The 22,273-nt window shown below is 41.0% G+C and overlaps 1 protein-coding gene across 8 annotated transcripts in view; it reads right to left on the reverse strand.

Annotated features, from left to right (window-relative positions):
- The window catches only part of TENM2 (teneurin transmembrane protein 2), a 392,109-nt gene that overhangs the window by 82,268 nt on the left and 287,568 nt on the right, over positions 1–22,273 (reverse strand). For all 8 annotated transcript variants that reach the window (XM_027841747.1, XM_027841746.1, XM_027841748.1 and 5 more), the window contains one exon: positions 2,154–2,300. In XM_027841747.1, coding sequence (XP_027697548.1) covers positions 2,154–2,300 — 147 coding nt within the window. The remainder of the gene's footprint in view (positions 1–2,153; positions 2,301–22,273) is intronic.

The raw sequence follows: 22,273 nt of genomic DNA on the forward strand, positions 1-22,273 counted from the left end.
AATATCAGTACTACAAAGCAGTGTTAGATAGAAAAGCAGTTTGCCTTTTTTTACGTTCTTCTTGAAGTGTACTCTATAATTTTCCCCATTCATGAGATTTATAATCAATGCATTCTTTGCAGCTGTTCCTGGAGCTGCATTCAGGTTCGGCATGGGCACTCTCTCAGTCACACAGCCAGGTTTATAGACCAATACAGTTTTTCATGAATAGCTCCTAAATCAGAATTGGGGCTACTGCAGAGTTTCCCAAAAAAGATATAATTAGGGTGCAATGGGACTGGGTCCAGACTGGATGACAAGCAGTTTTAATATTTATCAATAAATGGCAAAGTGCTTAGCACCCCACCTAAGGATGTAATTAACCACAGAACAGAGAATCTGAGCCCTGGATTTGCCTTATAAAGAAGGCACTCAGTTTAATTGAGAATTGCTTATGTCAGGTGAGGGAGAGTCTGTGTCTACCTCTCTCACCTGACATAACAATTAACTGGGAGTTTCTTTTTATAAACATTGTGTAGCTCCTTTTTCTATGTGGTTAATTACTTCCTTGGGAGGTTTCCTTTAATACCTCCCATAACAAGGCCATTACTGTCTTTAGCATAATCACTGGCTCATTTGCTTTGGTGCCCTTCCTTTGCCTTGCTCTCATTTTGACTCTGCCTCTGGAAACTAAGAGCAGCTGCCGTATGTAGTCTTTCCTTCCGTCTTCCCTTCCCCCACACAGTGCTAGTGCTTAGGACTGGAGACCTGTGCCATCAAAGCTTAGAGAGCCTTCCTGCCTTCCCTTCTTCTCTCCCTCCCTTCCTCTCCTTCTTTATTTCTTTTTTTCTTTCCTTCCTTCCTTCCTTCCTTCCTTCCTTCCTTCCTTCCTTCCTTCCTTCCTTCCTTCCATGAAACATGGAGGACAAGAGATGTGTTAGTCGTGTAGGTTACACATTAGTATGGAACAGTGGACAGAGTATTGGACTAAGACTCAGGAAGACCTGGGTTTAAATATCACCTTGGACACCATTTAAAGTGTGTGACCTTGAGTTGGGTAAACCACTTTACCTCTTTGGTTTTCAGTTTTTCCATCTGTAAAATGGGTTTAAATTTGATGACTTCAAAGATTCCTTCTAGTTCTAAATCTAGAATCTTATGAAACTGACAGTTTTAGAGTCTCCATTGTGAAACATAACATTCTATTCTTCTCCCCTCTCACCTACCCACTCTTTTCCTCAGTCCTCACCCTCCCTGCTCCACCCCAGTCCCAAGTTCTTCCAATGCCACTGTAGATGCCCAGGGTGGGGAAGGGAACCAATCCAACACCTACAAGGTTATCAGTAAGCAATTGCTGTACTTTGTGAAACAAACAGGAATGAGAAAATAAAACACACACACACACACACACACACACACACACTGCCATGACTCCTGGGTAGGAAAGTGTCAGGATTTTGCTTCTACTTCAGTAAAGAGAAAATATTGCAACATTTTGAGTGTAAGTACTGACCATGGCACTTTGGAACCCTATGAAAACCCAAAACAAAAAAAAAAAGAAGATTGCCATTAGTGGGGCCAGGATACAATTTGATTCATGATTAATGGACATTACATAGAACTAGAAGTTTAGGAGAATTCACTTATATTAAACAACAGCCCAGTCTTCTCTGTGTAGCAGGAAGAAAAACTTTGAGCAAACTTCATAATGCCCTAGTGCCCTGCTGAGGATCAGATTATCTGGGTCAGATAACCTTCTTCTTGGTAGCTGTGAATATTCCTGCCTTCCCCTTCGACCCTGTCAACATGGGATTGGAGGGCAGGCAGGCTCAGGACTAAGGCCAACTCCTGACCTCTCGTCTGAAATGCACAGCACCAAAAGGTCTGTCAGAATCAGCCATTCTGTAGACAATGTCAGGGACTCTTCTGTGATGGTGGGTGCTTGAATATCTGAAGGCAGCACCAAGCCCTCTGTCACCCCAAGCTTTCTTCGATGAGAGCCCACGTCTGTACAAGGATGCCATATTCACTATCTCATTTGTTTCAAAAGAAACGTTACAACAACGTTTGACAATAGTATGGGAGAGGTCTTTCAGTAGTAAAATGACTCATGACTAAAGTACATACAACCCTCTGTTCTTGAGGGACTGGGAATTGGAAGACTTTTTGCTCACCTCCCTCATTATCCTTGTTATCAGCACAGGAGGTTTCCATGGCAACGTTGCATCCGGGCCCTCTCCAGCCGGTCTGGCAGACACACTGCCAGCTGTTCTGACCGAGTGTGCATCTCCCATTGCCATTGCACAAATCAGGGCAGCCATCTGGTTGAAGAAATGAAGAAGATAAGTACAAGGGACACAGATCCACGCTACAAATTTGAGGGCCATGCAAAGGGAGAACGAAGTCACTGTACATTCACAGGGCCATCCTTGGAGGGAAAGGGTGGGGAGGAGATAATGTCCATCTTAGAAACAGAGTTTGGGGAAGCAGGTTATACATGCAGCAGGGAGTACATGAAAGAAAGGGGATACGCACCATTGAGATCTGCTGCCACTGCCCTATGTGATTGGTTCTGTCTGAACTTTCTGAATATATGGAGTTCGACAGTTCATCCCAGAAAACAGAAATCAGTTCTGAGTTGATAGTTTATCTAGTTGAGGATTTATTTAGGACCAGTGTCTTGGTTTGGACACTGTCTTGATTTTTTTTTGTTTCGCATTATTAGAAGTGCCCTCTGCAGAAGGGGAAAAAATATTCCTTTCAACTAAGGATGGCAAAGTGCCCTCTCCATCTTTCAGAATTCTAAAGATATATTTACATATAATTATCACAGGCTTCTCATGACTGAGAACCGGATTAGTCTGCTGAGCTATTTTCACATTCTGTCTCTTTTAATATTAAGTTTTAATGGGTACTTTAAAAAGTTGGCTACTTATTACTCAACCTATTTATGGCAGGGTTTAAAATACTGAATTACATGAAAGCTGAAGCTTGAGAAATTTTCCAAGTGCATAAATGTTGAATGAATGAGGTGAATGTTTTTTTTTTGTTTTTGGTTTTTTTGGGGGGGTTGGTTTGTTTTTGGCCATTGGGGGTGAGATCAACATTCTGCCTCCTTTCCCTCATGCACTTGCAAAATGTGCACTGAATGTCACTGAAATGACTGAACCTGTCCCTCTCCTGAGCTGAGATACAGCCTGGGTCCCAGGTGGAGACTAAGGGAGGGATGCCCCAGGCACTGAAGCTGAGTGTAAGAATTCTCTAGGGCAAAGGGAGATAAGCAAGACAGTTGGCATCACAGATTCATACCCAAAACATCCTGATTGCTATCAAGAAGTTCTTCATGTGTTCCTCTTCGGTATGACTGTGTACTAATGGTCACTGACTGGGCTGTCATTGAAAATGCAAATTCCCCTGAAATGATTTTATATATACCAAAGAGAAGAATGAACTGGGCAGCAGAGGAGAGATGGAGAGTTTTGCATAGAGGATTGAGTCAAGCTGGCTAACCTGAAACAGGCCTGCATCAATTGCTCTAGAAAAATTAAAAGAAAAAAGTATGGTGCTGTTACAATTTTCCCCACCCCCACTAAGGATGGGTTTGCTAAGCAGTTCTCCTGTCTTGTCTTAAGTGCCAGAGAGACAACAGAACCAATACACAACTCTATATCCCAAATTCAAAGGACTCTTTCAAAATGGCCTGGGATTCCAGCATCTTTTTTCTTCCTATTTAATTCTTGCTCTGTACAAAGAATCTCCTGGTTCTATTCAGCTGGTGGTAGGAGTGAGAATACGCAGCAGTAGCCACTCCCAATAGAGAATATGACAAATAATAGATGAGGGAAAAGTTCACCTGGTGTGGCAGAGGGAAGGCACTTGGGGAAGACCAAGGAAGGAAACAGAGCTGCTATAGGTAAAGGATTCTGCCATCAGCTAAGAATGCACAGGCATGCACTAACACTCCCTAAAAAGTCTTCCTCCTTCCTAGGTTCCCAAGCCATTATGACTTTTCCTACTAATGGTGAAACTAAGGCAGAGGGAAACTAAGCAACTTCTTCAGATTATATATGATGAAAGAAAAGGGGGAGAGCAGCTTCAGAAAAAAGAATTGCAGATACTTTTGCAGGTGTAAGAAGGATCTCATTAAGTGAAAATAAAGGAATTTTCACTATTCTAAGATGTAGAAAAAAAGGCATATAACCAAGGCATATAATTTATCTCCAGCTTTCTGGTTTCAAAAGGTATGGTTACTAATATACAAAAAACATCCTAACTTGAATGGTCTTCCAACATGTTGAACACCTTGGTAACTACGGTGGGTGTGAATTATTTTGCCCCTTTGAGGTGTCATGTTTTCTGAACTAAAACAGGAATAAAAGTGTCAGAGAAGGGCTCATTGTAGAGGAAGCCCAAGTTCATAATGTAAAATTTAAATTCACAATCAGTGCTAGCCTGTCTGCCAGAGATATGCACTCAAAATGTGTGTATGCCTGGGTTGGGTAGCTTTCCCCCTCCTTTTCCATTTTTTTCCCTTTGACCAACCAAAGTGAGATAAACAGATCACAGTAGCAGGTTTTCTCCACATCATATGAGCAAGATGAAAACATGAACAGTGGGAAGCTGGCAAATCTCTGAAAAGTATCAGGGCAGCTGGGAATTAATGGACATGACTTTGCTTTTAGCTTGAAGACTGAAGAAAGCAGCCCCAGTAGGTGCGTGGAGTTGCTAGGCAACCCCACGCTACCCCTGGCACAAGTTCATTCTGTTGGTGGCCTTCAGAAGAGACGATGTGTTGTGTTTGTAAAATGCAAAGCCAGCTTCCTCTTAAGGAAAAACAAAATGTAAGAAGTAATTAGTCTACAGGGCAACTGGGCAACTGGGCTGTTATTCCCTCTGGAGAGGATTTGAAAGTCAGAATTGGACTTGGGTTTCCAGGATGTGAACTTAGAGGGTCAGAACTGTTGGCTGGGTAAACCAACAAGCCTACAGGGTGGAGTCCTCTGGGATGGGGTTATTGGCCATATAGACCACAGAGTATTTTTCAAAGCCAATTCCGTGTTTGATGCCAGCTCTGTGTCTAAAGCACATGGGAGCCTTCTGGGAGGCTCCAAACTCTAGTTCAGACATGGAGCAGGTGACATGGGACTAATGGCACTTAGCTACTCTGCCTGGCCTCTGCTTAGAAAACTCTGTCTAGACTAGAAAGAAGATAGTGGGGCCTCCCCATAGAGTCCATCTCTCCTACAGCAATGATACTGGGGGTAAAGCCAACCCCACCTTATCAGACAGTTTAACAATCCATAGGGGATTCAATACTGGACTTTGGTGACTAAGGAAGTAAGAGGTTGTATGTCAAACACCTTCTACCTTCTGTATCCTTGTTAACAGAAAAAAGCAATACCCACTGCCTGCTCCTCTCCCCCTCTCCCTCATCCACCCCTGGTAACAGAGCAGGGTTGGATGAATCACTACCAAATTCTAGTCACTTAAAAAAAAAACCTGTTTGTCAACAATTTTCAAGCAGGAAGGCTTTTTGCTTTAAAAAAAAAAAGTCAGGCTAAAGCAAAATAATGTCTATGGTGCAGTGAAAGGGGAGCGCACATGCACTTGAAGAAAGCTATGACTACCATAAAAGGTTCTTCTAAAAAGCAATGTTCTACCATGTTCAGCAATTTAGAGGTAGAAATAAATGGCTAATATTGCATAAAGGATGTGAAGAGAGAAAGGATTTTAACATTCAGAATCAAACGCAACTTGGAAAAACTTGGGAGATAATACCTATTTCGAACAGAAAAGCAAGGAAGTGTATGAAGGGGAAAAAATACAAAACAAACTGAAAATAAACACAAAGAGACTGAATGAACAAGCTGTCGGAGTAATGAGAAATACCTACTTGGTTCTAGAGGCCATCATAAGAATCTAACATAACACCCTAGATCAATGCTTTGAAAAAGAGGCTGTTTTGAGTTAGGAGAAACCAACTTGCCTTGACATTTTATCAATTCTTTCTGGTCCATAGCATGGCCTTGTTCAAGGGCTATTCCAGCCAGTTCAGGTGTATCTCTGCCCTCCCTTCAGCTAGAGCAGGCAAGAAGGAAAGTCCTAGCTTGTTTGGAACCTCCAAATCTGGATACAGAGATCTTCCCAGCATTTGGACAACAGTGAATCTCATGAAAACTCACTGGTGTCCCTCCTCCCCTTTAGCCACATTAGACTACCGCCCTGGAAGGGCCCAGCACCACTGAGGATTGTTCACTCTTCCTAATGAAAGTCTGTTAAGTACTTCCCAATACAATTAGAAGACCATCCACCATGGCAGGAAATGTACAGAAAGCTTAAGAAAAATGCTGTTATGGGATCATAGGAAAGGTATCATCCTTCCCCAAAGGCCTATTCTTTTTAATCTTATGTTAAAGAGGGGTCACTGTTCCCCTTCTATTCTTCTCTTCTAAATGTCACTTTTTTTAAAAATTTTGAAGTCATGGCAGTTGCAACATTGCCAGACAGCACTAGAATTAGGAGGTGTAATCATCAGTAACACTTAGTAGACAGCCTTTGCTTTCCAGAAATGTTTATGGTTAAAAATAGCTGAGACACTGGGGAGAGATGCTCACTGAGGGTTCGGAGGCCATTTAAACTAAACAGCAGTGGCAAAGGTCCAGAAAATTAATCTGATGTTTTGAGATACTCTGGGGAAAACCTTTGACTAATTTTAAATGACTGCCAAAGAAGCGTTTCTGTCTCTGGGAGACCAGGGGCCTACTCTTCTCACTCATCCATGTGTACAAGAAGGAAGCATTCAGGAGCTAAGTTTTTGGGCAGTAGGGTGGCACTGACAGCCAGCTGTGAGCACACACTATGTACGCCCACACCTGAACAGCTGCCCTGACCCTTAGCTGTTGTTCCTGCTAACATGAGCAAGAAAGAAGGTACAAAACTTAGAATCAGAGATTTCTCTTTTTCAATAACTAATTTTAAAAAAAATTTTATTTTTCCCCCAATTACATGTTAAAACAATTTTCAATATTTGTTTTTTTTTTAAAGTTTTGAGTTACATATTCTATCCCTTCCTCCCTCCAACACACCCCTTCCCCTCCCTGAGGTGGTCACCAAGCCAATATAGGTTATACATGTACAGTCATGTAAAACATTTCCATACTCTGGAGATTAGTAAGGATGGCTCTGGAAAACTTAGTCCCTGAATATCTGCCTCTTGTGAGTGATCATGATCTTCCAGAGGCAGACATGATCTTTCAACCGTCAGTCCTATCTTAAATTGGGGATACACGTGCAGATATAGGAAGGGCAAGAGGGAAGGACTAGGGAAGTCGGGAAGGAGGATGGTCTTTCTATGGTCCCACTGCCCAACTTTTGCTCACAAGGCAAAAATCACTTTTGACAGCAGCAAGACTGCTGTGAAGTGACACCATTTGGATCCAGCTGTCTATGCTGCAAGTTTTCTGACTGCACCTGGATTCTTACTGATCAGCATCATGTTAAATTCTAATAGATAGTATGGGAAAAGGAAGATAGTAATACCAGCCTCAAAGAACACTGAAAGGCTTGTTGTGCCTGGCTCTTAAAAAAGAAGGACCTTCCCTAAATTCTAATAAAAAAAGAGAATTTGTCTGTTTTTTCTCTTTCATTTTCCAAGTTTTCATTAATAAGCATTTTTTATTGTTAGTATAAGATTATGAGATGAGGACAAGAGCTTTGGGAATAGTACTAGGAGACAGTTCTGTGTGGAAAGGAGACATATGAGATGAGAAGAGCCTGCTGGGTTTTGAATTCCTTCCAAACTTAACTATGCTCACAATTCTACTCCTCTTCCATCCAGACTAAGACCTTAGGGTACCTTTTACATTTTTTTTAAACTAGCATATTTTGCTCAAACAGGGATGTAAATAGGGAGAAGACAAGAGATGGGAGGCAAAGTCGTCACCCTAGGGGTGGCATGGGGGTAGGAAGAGTTTAAGTGAAACCAATTTTATTGCCCCAGGATCTGGCCCCTTTCTGCCACTTTCCCCAATGGATAAGGTAGTGGAATCACCATGTATTTAACATCACTAAAATATGATACAGACAATTATGCTCCTGCTCAGAGTCATTACTCATCGTTTAGAGCCATCCCAGAAGGCAAAAGCTATTAGAAAGGCAGCATGGGCTAACCGGAAGAATGTTAGAATGAGACTCAGGAAAACTCCACCTCCAACACTCAGTAGCTGTGTGACCATGGGCAAAACACTTAGCCTTTTCTGAAACTATTTTCTCATCTGTAAAGTGGGGGTGATAAAGCAGTACTGACCCCAGAGGGTTTTCACGAGGCTCAAATGCTCTGCAAACCTTCAAACACTTGGGTCTGGAGTTGGGTAGACCCAAATTCAAACCTCCCCTCAGACACATACTACCTGCGTGACCCTGGCCAAGTCACTTAGCCTCTGTTTGCCTCAGTTTCCTCGACTGTAAAATGGGGACAATAATAACACCTACCTTCACAGGGTTGTTGTGAAGATCAAATAAGATATGTAAAAGTGCTTGGCATAGTACATAGTAGGTGTAGGTACATAGTACATAGTAGGTGCTATATAAATGCTTATTCTCTTCTTTCCTGTAGACATTCAGATGAGTCCCTAGACTGATGGAACTTCATTGAACAGAAGAGGCATTTGATACAACACTGGAAATTAAAAAAAAAAATAGCAAGCAGAAACTAGGAGTGCGTGTGTGGGTGCATTCGTGTGTATGTGTGCGCGCGCATGAACTAGGCAGTGTCATTCTATATTTAGGGAGGCTGAGACCCACTGGATAAAAGAGACAACAGATATCTGGAGAGAAAGAATAGAAGGTGTGTCTGTAGATTAAGAGAGTGATAAGAGTTACACAAAGGCAGGGATGACAATAATAAGAAAGCCCAGTGGTTTAATTTGGTTCTTGGAGGATAATCAAATTTTTGTACCTTGTATTGCTTATTCCCACGGCTGTCCTGCAAATAATGAATGAGGTGCCTGTGAGTATGGAAATAAGGACAAAGGCTTGACTTTGATTTCTTATTTGTTATTTTTAACCATCCAATTTCTACACCCACTGAGCATCGTTAGAGCCACAGGAGGGTCATAAAAATACAAATGACACCTACGAGGCCTGTGGGCACGGACTCGTTACTTACTGTAGGGCTGACGTTTCTCTTTTAACTAGAGTAAAATCAGGCCAACGATAAATTGCCATCTTATTTCTTTCCCCCCAGCACATAGAAAATGTAAGGAAATCACTAAATATTCTTCTGTCACGGATGTTAAAGTGAACGGGGGTAGATGGATGTGTATGTAGGCTGAACTCTTGCAGGCAAGCATGCTTTTACTGGGAGAAAAAAAGCACTAGTTGGGCTTTTTATTTCCCCCCAGTAGCTCTCATGTAGGCAGAAGGTAGGGGTAGAGGCAAAGGCTCACAAGGGTGAAGGAAGAGACCCCGAAAAGCCAAGACATGGACTCTTCTCTATCAGAGTTAATGAGTCCAGCTGGGGCTTTAGCCAGGGCAAGGAATGTTTCTCACCCAGAGGCCAAGGTGGTCAAATAACTCATTTATTATCTTAAACTTATCCTCTAAGGACAGAACAAAAAGAAATGGATTTAGATTGTAGCAAAAGAGGTTCTATTTAGATAGGTGAAAAGAATTTCCTGACGTTCAGGACTGATCAACCCTATTGCTAACTAGTAGCTGAGGTTGCCATTTTCAGGAACTCTTGAAACAGGATAGATAATCTTTAGTCTGGGCTGGATTAGACAAAAAGACAAAAAGAATGGTCACAATGACTTTGGAAGGGACTGGCAGGCCATGAGACTATGATTTTGAGTTCACATTTACAAAGATTTTCCCTTTTACTTAGCGGATGGCTAATTCTATAATTGTGAAGATTTCCCAATGTAGTCTTCATGAGAAATATTTTTTTTGGGGGGGAAACAAAGAGATCAAGAAGGACTTAGAAAAGAAAACCAAACCAAAACCAGGCATTTTATTGTTGCTTCTGTTGTTGAAAGAAAAAAAAATAAATCCCTCGGATGGGAATCAGGTAACAAATCAGGTTTAGCAAATGGGATTTGGTTTTTGATCTGCACTCATCTTTAAGCTGCTTTTCCATATTAGGTACATCAAGTGGTGAAAAGACATGGCATCCTAAAAGAGTATATACTGTATAAAATACAGGAATTGGAGATAGAAAATAAATATTAGGTCAGTGAGTCTTCTTCTGTGGCATGGGTTTATTTTCTATAGGGCATTCTCAGATATTTTATCCAACTAAATGTGAAGAATTTCCAGCAATAGGACTCCCATGACTTCTCCACAGGGATGACTCCATCCTAATGGAGTACTTTTTCTTTGGTCAATTTTCTTGGGTCTACTTTGTCCTATTACTCCTAGTTCGACTTTATTGCTAGGCCCCTCAGAAGAATTCTATGATATTAGTGTTTATGATTTCCAATCCCCTTGCATGGTCTCCGATTTTTTGTTCCTATAACATGGCAAGAGAGTAACACTGTTGATATCTATTGAACTTCCTCTCCAACCACATTCCTACTACCCCAGAGATATAGTCTAGAAACACTGCTTGCCAAGGAACCTCAACAATTGGCTAACATTTTATTCACTTTGGTTCTGTTATCTTTGCCTTGCAGAAACAATAAAATCCTCTCCTCTCACTCCCTCCTCTCATGCATGTAATTTAACAATTAGTGCTTTGTACAGTACTCAGCACATAGTAGGCACTTAATAAATGCTTTTTGGTTGCTTTATCTGTTATTCATTTATTAACCTATCTGCATCCATGGGACTCAGGTAAATTCAGTGACTTCATGTAAACATATTAATCTTTGGAAGTTCACTTGCATATGGTATGTGTATGCTTCTCTTGATATACGTTTTCTGGTCTATGAAGCATTTAGAGATAGCTTCTCCAAATGTGCACTTGCTAAGTCGAGAGCCTGCATTTTTTGAAGACCAGCTGAAGACAGGATATGGTTGTACTCTAGTCATTCAGAATCTTAATCTACACGCTTACTAAGGACTAGATTAAGGATGAATTGATATGTAGAACAATACAAAGCCTGAAAAGATTTGTTTTTTGAAAGTCTGCAGAATGGCTATCAAAATTCCAACAATCTGAATGATGCCAATGTCAGGAGCTATGCTCCAGTTGTGCATAATAATCATGCCCTTAGGAAGAAGTGAGCTGCTTCTTCTAAATCTTCCTATGTATAGGGAAACAAAATTCCTCCTTACAGCACATTTTACAGATGCAAAACATCAGGTTGTTTCTGCTAAGTCACATCTTGGCTAAATGGGTAATTGAATAGTGAATGAGAATGCCTATTCAGCTACTAACCTGCAGAATTTAGAAAAAAAAAAAAAGGAATCACAGCATAGCAATCCCCAGGAGGCAGAAAGCATGACCGATTTTTCCAATAAGACTGAAAAAAATCAATAATCCTTACAGACAGAGCTCTCACATCTTCAGCAGTCATGAAGCCTTTCATGTCTGTGCTCCCCCTTCCAAAAGAAGATTTCTGTCTTTAGCTTGGCATGTGCTACCACTTCCATAATCACCATCCAGAAAGATTTAGCCTGACTTCCATTCTAGTTCTGCTGGGCACACCTTTTAGAAGGGACCCACAATGAGTCTTGACTCAGAGCTGCTTGCTTTCTGTGTGGCTCTGTGAAATGCTACTTTGCTGTTGTGTGGTGCTAATAAGTCACGATGTATTGCCATGCATGCCTGCATGATGAATGGGATATGCAGGGACTTGGGAGCTTTCAGAGGTCATCCACTATACATCAAATAACAAAACTCATATTTAAAATATCCTTGGATGGGAATCCTGGCACCACCACAATTCAAAGAGAATAGCCTACCTTACTAGATATTCTTAGTGGTGGAGAGACTTGGTTCTACTCCCATTTCATGCTTCTAAGAAAAGCTATCTCCCCAAAACTGACATCTTCAAGGTAATGGGGCTTAAATTTTTTTTTTCTTTGCTGCTATTCCATAAAGGGCCACAGGACCCAGCATAAATAGCAGTCCCAGGAAAAGATGAATACTATTACATCAATCTCTGATAGGACATATCAGTCAAGGACAAGCAGACTAAAGGGTGTGTGTGTGTGTGTGTGTGTGTGTGTGTGTGTGTGTGTGTGTGTGTGTGTACTTTTGGTTTCACTGATTTAGGGAACTTCCAATGAAAAACAGCTACTCTTCAATTTATAGTTTAAGAGAGTTGCTTGGTAAGGGGAAGAGAAGGGAGTAAGTATTTACATGCCTACTATGCTAAGCATTGTGCTAAGCACTTGCAAATATTATTTCATTTGATCCTCACAATAACCCTGTGAGGTAAGTGCTATTATTGTCCTTTAATAGCTGAGGAAACTGAGGCAGAGGTTAAGTGATTTGCCCAGGGACACAGAGCCAGTGAGTATCTGAGGCTGAGTCTTGAACTTAAGTTCTCCTAGGTCTGAGGGCAGCTCTCTAGCCACTATGCTACAGCTGTCTCTTGTGCATGGCTAGACTACAGTGAAAAGCAAATAAAACTCTAAGCAAAATATGCTGTATGATGTTAGGGTTGAAAATTTAAATGTATAAAAGTCAAGAGATTCAAAAGGGTGGTTCCCACAGCAACCATAACTCAGTTCGCTGGTGAATACAAAATTAACTTTATTTCAAAACATGCCATTTAATTTACGCCTTAATATAGTCATGGCAGAGTTACTGTTGCTGGGAGAACGCTAACTCTGAATTGTTTTGAATAATTAATTAAAAGAAAAGTTGGTAAAAATGTGAACTCTAATAAAAAGTCAACTCAAATTTGGGAAAGTTCGCCAATCAACCTTTATGTCAGGGGCTGTGCCCCAATGTATCGGTCAAGTTCTGGAATGGAAATCATAATGTTAGGGGCATAGTTTTCCACAACTGAATATATTGCTCCTGGTGGTTTGAGGCAACACAGCTATACTGTATGCATTCCTGTACTGCAGTGGCTTATCCTGGGAGTAGCTATATGACCTTAAAATGATTGATTCAGGTAGTTGTCAAACAACTAATCGAATGGTTAGAAACAACTCCACCTCCCTACTATCAAAATAATTGTTTCCATTAAATGATTGTTTCAGTCAAACCAACTCTGTGAGGCAACCAGCAAGGAGTCAGAAGAAAAGGATGGAAAAAAGAGGTGAAGGAATATGTTTCTTTTCAGCAGATGATATATCCAAATGTCCCATCTCCATTACTAAGATCATGAGGAAAGCAGAACTATCTTCTGTAACTCCTAATTCAATACACTACTACTACTATTCTTCCTCCTCCTACTACAGAGGTGGGTTTTCCTGAGGGACTGACACCTGAAGAAAGCTAGGGATTCTTTTTTAAAAAATTTATTTATTTTTGGTTTTCAACAATTACTTCCATAAGCTTTTGAGTTTTAAATTTTCTCCCCCTCCTTTCCCACCTCCCTCCCCAAGATGGCATGCAATTTGATATAGGCTATACATATATATTCCTATTAAACATTTTCATATTAGTCATGTTGTAAAGAAGAATTAGAACCAATAGGAGGAACCACGAGAAAGAAGAAACAAAACAAAACAGAAGAAAAAAAAGAGCAAATAGTATGCTTCGATCTACATTCAAACTCCACAGTTCTTTTTCTGGATGTAGATGGAAGCTAGGGATTCTAAGAAGTAGGGAGTGAAGGCATCTTAAGCCTAAAAAGTTAGGAGATGGAGTACCACATTCAGGGAATAGCTAGTTGGCCAATTTGGCTGAAATGTACAGTGTAAAGGAGAGTAATCTAGAAAGGCAGGCTGGACCCAGAGTGTGAAATGCTTTAAGCTCCAGGTAGAAGAGTTTGTATTTGATCCTTGAGGTGACAGAGCAAGGGAGTGACTGAGTCACCTTTGTGTTTTAGAAAGATAATTGTGGCAGTTGTGTAGGGGATGGATTGGAGAACGTAGAGACTAGAAACTGGAAGTTCAATTAGAAATCTACTGCAGTAGTCCAGGTGGGAGATGATGAGGGCCTGAATAAGAGTGATATCTGAGGGAGTAAAGAGAAGAGGATCCACATGAGAAATGTTGTTGGGGTAGGATCAACAAGACTCAGTATCTGCTTAGATGTGGGAGGGGGGAAGCAGAGAGATGAGTTGAGGATGGCTCTGAGGCTGTAAACCTGGGTGACTGGTGGTACTCTTGGCAGATACAGGGTAGTTGAGTGGGGAAAATAAGGAGCTCTGATTTGCACTTGGTGAGTTTGAGATGCCCACGGGCCACCCAGTGGAGTCTATAGCTTTAACCTTGTCTTTAAGCAAAACCCCCTATATTAATATATGAGGCAGCAAGGTGGCAAAGTGTATTGGGCTCAGAATAAGGCAGACCTGTGTTTGCATTCTGCCTCAGACATTGATTAGTTGTGTGGCTCTGGGCATCTTCTTAGCTCCAGTTTCTTTATCTGTAAAATAGAGATGACAATAGTACCTCCTTCACAGGGTCGTTGCATAAATCAAATGAGATAATAACTGTAAAATGCTTAGCATGTTCTCAATCATGTCCAACTCTTCCTGACCTCATTTGGGCTTTGCTTGGCAAAGACACTGGAATGGTTTGCCATTCCCTTCTCCAGCTCACTTTACACATGAGGAAACTGAGGCAGGGCAAATGACTTGCCCAGGGTCACACAGCCAATGAGTCTGAGACAAGATTTGAACTCACGAAGATGAGTCTTCTTGACTCCAGGGCACTCTATCCACTCTCTCCACCTAACTGTTCCATATAAATGTTAGCTATTATTATCAAATGAGATAACATATGTAAAGCATTTTGAAGGCACTAAAGTTCTACCCAAATGCCAGATCTTATCAGATTAATATATGGTTCCCTTTGCTGTCACTTTACTGATTCCTAGCTATCCAACAATTCACAATCATCTGTCTTGTGGATTGTCCTTCATCACTGCCTCTTCAAGGCCCCTCCCTACTCTGACTACTCCTATTCTGAACCACAGTGTGGATTTTCTTTCCTTTCCCTTTAAATGACTGCCATAGGCCCTATATCAGCAGGTGAACAGTCTTTCAATGACTCAGGAGCTCTTTTATCAGAAGACTTAGACTCTTTCTGTCTAGGATAGCTTCGGGCAGCTCTTCTTGCTGGATGTCAGCAGATGACAATTCAAAGGGAACTGGCCAAAAAAAATGCTTGCCTGCCGTATAGGCCATCTTCCTGGATGATGTTTCTCAGGAAAGCATAGTGCCATTCCTCAAATGCAAAGGCAGAGCCTGAGAGGGAATGGAAAGTGAAGAGGCAAGTCTTTTAACCTGTATTTTTTCCCCTGTGGCTGAAGCCAGTGGAGGCTCAGTTTTCATGATTCTCCTTAAGCATGTTTCTTCCATTTGATAGACTTCTGTGTCATTTGTGAACAAGTCTTAGGCTGATGCCTTTTCAGTCTTTGCTATCAGTATTAGTAGCATTTTAATGCCTCCTAAAACAGACAATTTTATAATTCTGCAATCACTTGATTTTAATGCTCAGAAGATATTTTGAAGGCACATCACTGAGTGTAATTGTATCTTGCTGGTGGGATAGGTGGAGATTTAAATGTCTAACTAAACTAGGTGCAGCACTCAGATCAGATAAATAGGCAAACATTCAGTGGCACTTTGGTACCGGTAGATCTTACCAAAACCTAGAACTTTACAGCTAAAACTTATTTGGGGCTAGACTCGGAGTATTTCAGCTTTCATTATGTCCCCATAAGCACTTTTTGTCCTGGTTCCTATATTTCACTCATTCATTCACTCAGCAAAAATTGAGCACTTACTGTGGGCAAGATCTTGGGCTAAGTGATCTAAAGAATAAGACTTGGCCTCATCCTTTAATGTGCTGATCATCCAGGGGGCAGATATGACACATATATAAATAACTATAATGTAGAATTTGATAAAAGGTACAAAGTGTTGTGAGACTTCAGAAGAGTAGATAATTAAGGGAGTCAGACAGGGCTTCGTGGAATTGGGCCTTGAACAAGAAAGATAATTTGAATAGGCAGATGGGGGAGAGGGAGAGAAAGACATTCCAGACACATAAAATAGAACAAAAATCAGGTTGCAAGGGGCTGAGGAAGTGTAGTTAGTGAGCACAGAGCATTGGGGTAAAATGGCCTCCACTTGTAGGGATAGGGTCATAGAACTGAAGGGAGGTTTTTATTGTTTTAAATAAGGATGGCTGTAGGTTATCTTAAGGCACCAATGGAGAGGAAGAAATTGAAGACGAAAGTAGAGAGGCAGTGATTGATAGAAAAAAGTCCAAGAGGAGAAAGGAGGGGTTATTATTGGAAATAAAGACGAACAGCTCTTTCTTCGAGACAAAAGGGAAGGTGAAGCCATTGTGGATGAACATATAGGGGAAAGGTTCATGGAGGGCAACTGGATAATCTCCATAGTATCTTCTCAGAAATAGGGGTCAAGGTGATTTGTTAAGTGAAGGGGGTGGGTACTTGAGTGTGGAAAGGATTTGGAACAGTCATTGTGGGAAACAGGATTTGAAGTGCATAAGGGATAAAGAGAAGGATGGCCAAGCATCAGTGTTGGCAGAGCTTTTTTGGGTATGTGCTTTTAGTGGAGATCTATTCAATTTAGGTCAGTGACCTTTTACAGCAATACCTAGCAGGGCAGGAGAGGGAAAAGACAATGGTGAGGGTCATCCCCTATGAAAAAAGGGCAAAGTCCAGGACATAAGGTGTACTATTGAGAAGCCTTGCTAAAATGGCTGAACATAGGTCTCACCAAAGGAAGACTGTCTCAGGAAAGAGAAACTAAAAGTGGGCTGTGGCCTTGGAAGAGCAGAGAGAGGTTGACAGGAGGTCACGATGAGGCCAAAGCATAAGTTTAGTCCAATGGAAGAAGTGGGATAAGAGGAAAGGTAGGAGTTTGTGGGAACAAAGAAAAATTTCAATGTTGAAGATATTGGAAATTAAGCTCCCAGTGATGATGAGTTCCAAAATGTGACTATGCAGGTGGAGTGACTGAGTCGTGCTGAGTCTGAATGAGTTGTATGAAGAGTTAAATTAGTCTCCAGGCTGATGAGACATGTTTTACCCCAAAGACATATATAACACAAAGCTCTACCAGCTAACTGGTATAGCTCTGAGCACAGAGGAAAAGATTTATATACCAGAAATGTAATCATGATCATTTATAACTTTTAAGTTTGGTTACATTAAATGCCTTAAAACTAGTAATATAGGGGTAGCTAGGTGGCGCAATGGATACAGCACTGGCCCTGGATTCAGGAGGACCTGAGTTCAAATCCAGTTTCAGACACATAACATTTACTAGCTGTGTGACCCTGGGCAAGTCACTTAACCCCATCACCTAGCCAAAAAAACAAAAACAAAAACACAAAACAAACAAACTACTAATATAGAAGAAGAGGTAAGAAGGAAGGATCATGAGGTCTCTTTTTCTCATGGTTATCTAATGAATGCATCAGGTAGCTAGTTGCTGAAGGGGGTAGAAATCTGGGCAGAGAGCCATGAGGACCTGAGTTCCAATGTGGACCCAAACATTTATGAGCTAGGTGACTATGTGCAAGTAATTTAACATCAGTTTGCCTCAGTTTCCTTATCTTTAAAATAAAGCTACCTCCAAGGGATAAGGAAAGGACAAAGTGAAATGATATTTGTAAAGTACTTTGCAAACCTTAAAGTGCAATATATATATTTTTTGTCATCTAGTCATTTCAGTCATGTCTGACTTTTCATGACCCCATTTGGGGTTTTCTTGGCAGAGATATTGGAATGGTTTGCCATTTCCTTCTCCAGCTCATTTTATAGACAAGAAAACTGAGGCAACCAGGATTAAGTGATTTGCTCAGGGTCACACAGCTAGTAAGTGTCTTGAGGCCAGATTTGAATTCAGGTCTTCCTGATTTCAGGCCTGGTATTCTAACCACTGTGCCACATAGCTGCCACAATATTAAATGTTGGCTATTATTATCATTATTTCATCTCAGAAATGGCTATTCTTGTAGCCCTTCAGGTATTTCTGAAGTTTTAGAATGTTACTCACAGGCTTCTGTAACGACTCCCCTTGTCACCCCCAACCATTCCCCTTCTGCTCCAATGCCTAATATGCTCACAGATGTGTGATAAAAATACAAATTGCAATTGATCTATGAAATACTATTTCAGAAGCAACTGATAAGGCACTATGAAGGAAAGATAGAGAAGATTGTGAGCTGACCTTTTGGAACACAAAAGACTTCTAAACTGAACATCCAGATGATAAGCAAAAGCTGATTTCTCCAAGATAGCAAAAGAACACCTCTTCTTGATGTAAAACAAAACAAAACAAAACACACCAACCCTACAATATTGATTTCCATCTGCTGGGGAGAGCTAAAACAGCATGCTTAATATTAAATGGTTAGTCAATTCCTGGTTTAAACTAGAACAAGGAGGGATTTTTCAAAGCTTTTCTGCTAGATCTTTAAAATGCTTGCCACCAGAAGATGCATAACTTCCCTTGACTCCAAAGAACAGGCTTTCTGATTTGCTGGATCAAATGCTACGCCAGTGGATAGATCAGCCTTTGTGTTTCCATCCACAGTGTTTCTACTCATCTTCCCTGCCACAGTTACTGAAAATGGCCAGGTGTTTACCATTGGGGATTACTTTATAGTTTTGCATCTGCGCTTGGAAGAATTTTTACAGCATGCTAGCATGCGTAGGATGTGAGTAATTATAATAGGATGGCATGCTGGGAACTGTTCCCAGGAATCAGCGGCACAATCTGGAGACTATTTGGAGGGGATAGCAAAGCCATCTAGAAAACACTGGCTATTTCTACTGTGATAGGTGCACGATCAACAGGTTCCAAAGGTCACTTGTTCCAGGGTAGTAGCTGGTTCTTCTAGGTTACTTCTAACAAGTCTCAAAACTGAAGATTCCTAATTAATTTGACAAAGAATGGAAATGAATAGAAGTTAAAACTGAGTGAATGTGCTCAAGAGACATCAGGGGAAGAATGCTAAGGAGACCATAGAGGAAAGTCAGAAAATACAGACCTAAATATGAATAAATGGTACCCATGAAATAGTTTCATTATCACAGATCAGTCTTTCCTTTTGAATTCTGGGGCAGAAATGTGCAGAAAGACCCTCAATACCCCACTCCATCCCCTCTGCATTTAGGCTGCTGTGCATGACTATTTCTAGGGATCTACACGAGTTTGCCTGACAAAGGGCATACTTATATGGCAGTTCCATTACCATATTCTTCCTCCTCAACTATAAGTCTAACAGCTTAAGGAAACAACATTACTACAGTTGCGCAGAAAGAGCAAGAACCATAATTAAGGTAGTGTTGGTAAAAACACTCTGGAAAACCAGGGGTCCTGAAACCTAACTCCAACTACTTTGATATCCAGGTCTTGCAAACTGGCAAAAGTAGACACTGTGTTTTAGGACATGGCATTAAACCAGTGGCCAAGCCATAAAGGCATTGTTAACAAGTGAGAATGCACAATGCTGTGTCTGCTAGTAAGTCAGATAGGGGTACACACACATACATGCGTGCGCGCACGTACACACACACACACACACACACACATATATACACACACACCCACACCCACAATAGGACTTTATGTCTTATTTCATTTTGGTTGTATTCCTTTGAAAGTTCAGTGGTTTGTTGTCAGCTACAATGTCAGCTAGAACAGCTAGAAGGGAAATAAGGGACAAAAAGGGATGTTAAGTGGAGCTGGAGTCTGTATTGCCAACCACGCTTCAGAGTTTTACGTTAGTATTTGAAATTCAGTATACTCTGGATTTAGACCAATGAATCAGAGGTGAATGAGCTGCCTCATGTTAAAAAGTTTTTTTTTTTTTTGCAGGTGTTTAATGAAAACATCTACCTGTCTACCTCAGAGGATTATCATGAGGATAACTGAGGTAACACAAAGTCCTTTGAGCTCCTTGGAGAAAAGATACCACATAAGTGCAAAGTATCACCATTGTACTGCTGGTAATGAGTGTGGCCAAACAGGGAGCCTCCCAATCACCAAAGTAGACTGAAGCTTTAGGAACAAGAGGAAGCCAAACTTCTCCCCATCCCAGGCCAGGCCAATGCTGTTTCTGATGTGTCACTAGACTTTCTCTTAGAGCTAAGAGGAAAAGTCCCTCCTTTCCTTCTTCCCTTCACTTACATTCCCCTGCTCAGGCAGAGCCTGGATTCAGAGTGACCCTCAGTCACCAGCCTCGGATCAGTTTCTCCTGTACTAGGAGAGCCTGGCCAACTCAACTTGGGGAAGAATGAGAAGAGAATGTGCTTTCCCACGCCACCCTCCCCCTCCCCCTTCCCCAATTCGCCTGCTGCCAGTAAAGCCTCTTTAAAAGCTTCAGTTTTTCCTACTTAGAGATGTCCAAGCAGTAATCCATCTAAATTAGATTATAAGCATCTGAAGGTTTTCATAATAAATAAAATATAGATACCACTAAGAAAGATGAGCTTTAATTAATGAGTGTTAGTTAAAGGAATGTGTTCTGTGAATACGGAGGATTAAGAAATGAGAAATGATAGGGGGAGGGGAAGATCAAGTTTTAATGAGCTGCCATTTTCATTTGATTTAACTAAATTTCCTCTGTTGTGGAAAATATTAACAATTATGACGGAGTCATTTGAGTGAATCCACACAGTTTGGTACCTGGCTGCTTATCTTTGATGTAATTAAATTGTGCTGTAAATGGATATAAACTAGTACATGAAGTAAGAGGCTTCAGCTCTATCACTGATCTCCTTAAAAAAAAAGTTAGCAAGGGACATTGCTGGAAAAACAACAGAAAAGGGCTCTGGAACTCAGAAACTAGCACCCAGTTTGGAAGGGAACACTGCTCAAAGGACTGCGTCAGCAGAGCCTGTGTTACTCACACAGATGGGTCCTCACGAAGTGGGATTTACTAACAGCTTGGAAAAGAGTGATCCATAGGTGTTGGAAATGGGTCTGTTTTCAAGTTCACATTTTGGGGGGATATTGGGAGAATTTTGAAGTTTTTACTTATTATATTTAGATATTCCAACTTTCCTAACTCAAAACAGGCTCCCTTCAATCATCACAAGCTAAAATGCTACATAGCAGGGCCTTTTATTAGGCATATATCTTCCTAAAGTGTAGGTCTCAACATGTCACTCTCCTACTCAACAAATTCCGATGGCTCCCTATTATTTCCAGGAACAATCAATCAAAAGACAGTTATCGAGTGCCTACAATGTTCCAGGTACCATGCCAAGCACTGGAGATACAAAAAGAGGCAAAAGACAGTCCCTGCCCTCAAGGAGCTTACAATCTAAAGGGGAAGACAACAGGCAAACATATACACAAATAAATACAGGATAAATAGGAAAAAATTAACAAAAGGAAATTACTAGAATTAAGAGAAGTTGGGGAAGGCTTCCTGTAGAAGGTGGGATTTTAGTTGGGGCTTAAAGAAGTCAGAAAGGTCAGTCCACTTTGGAAATTAAGGCTCTTTATAACTTGGTTTCTTCCTACTTTTCCAACCTTGTTACACCTTTTACTATGCTCTAAGCACTCTGTAACCAAGCCACACTGGCCTATTTGCCCTTCTTTGAACATAGGACTCCATCTCCCTTCTCCATCTTTGCACTGGATATCTCCCATGTCTAGAATGCTCTCCCTCCTCACCTCTTGTCTCTAGATACCCTAGATTCCTAGCCTTCCTACTTTGACTAGCTGTTAGTGCCTTTCTTTCAGAGATTATAGATGTGGAGACATACAGTGCCCTAAGGGTTAAGAGAATATTAACGTTGCTTTTCCAGTACTATGTGAAACCCCAGCTCATTCTGTAACTTGAAAGGCATCCTAAAGTCCTTTCCCCCTTATCTTGAACCTGTACCAAAATAATTGCTTTTGTGTCCCTTATCCTATGTTCTCTGTCCTTTAATTTTTAATCTGTGCCCTCATGCCCTGTCCTTAAATCCTTAAACCATAAAGAATTCCCTTGTCTCCTTCATCCCATGTCATAAAATCCTTCCTTGACCTGTCTCTAATCTTTAACCCCCATAAAAACTTCTACAACTATCTTGTAACCAACCATCTTCCTCATCCTGTCCTTATAAAGCAAGCCTCAGTCCCTCTTTAAGCTGCTAGTCCTCTTTCCAGGGCTAGTCTGCTCTTTTTGCGTCAGTAAAGCCCCCGATGGTTATAGAGAAGATGTAAGTGAATTCTTTCACACCTGAACCAGC

The sequence above is a fragment of the Vombatus ursinus genome, unplaced genomic scaffold (assembly GCF_900497805.2).
Source record: "Vombatus ursinus unplaced genomic scaffold, bare-nosed wombat genome assembly UNPS02014863.1, whole genome shotgun sequence".
Taxonomy (NCBI): Eukaryota; Metazoa; Chordata; class Mammalia; order Diprotodontia; family Vombatidae; genus Vombatus; species Vombatus ursinus.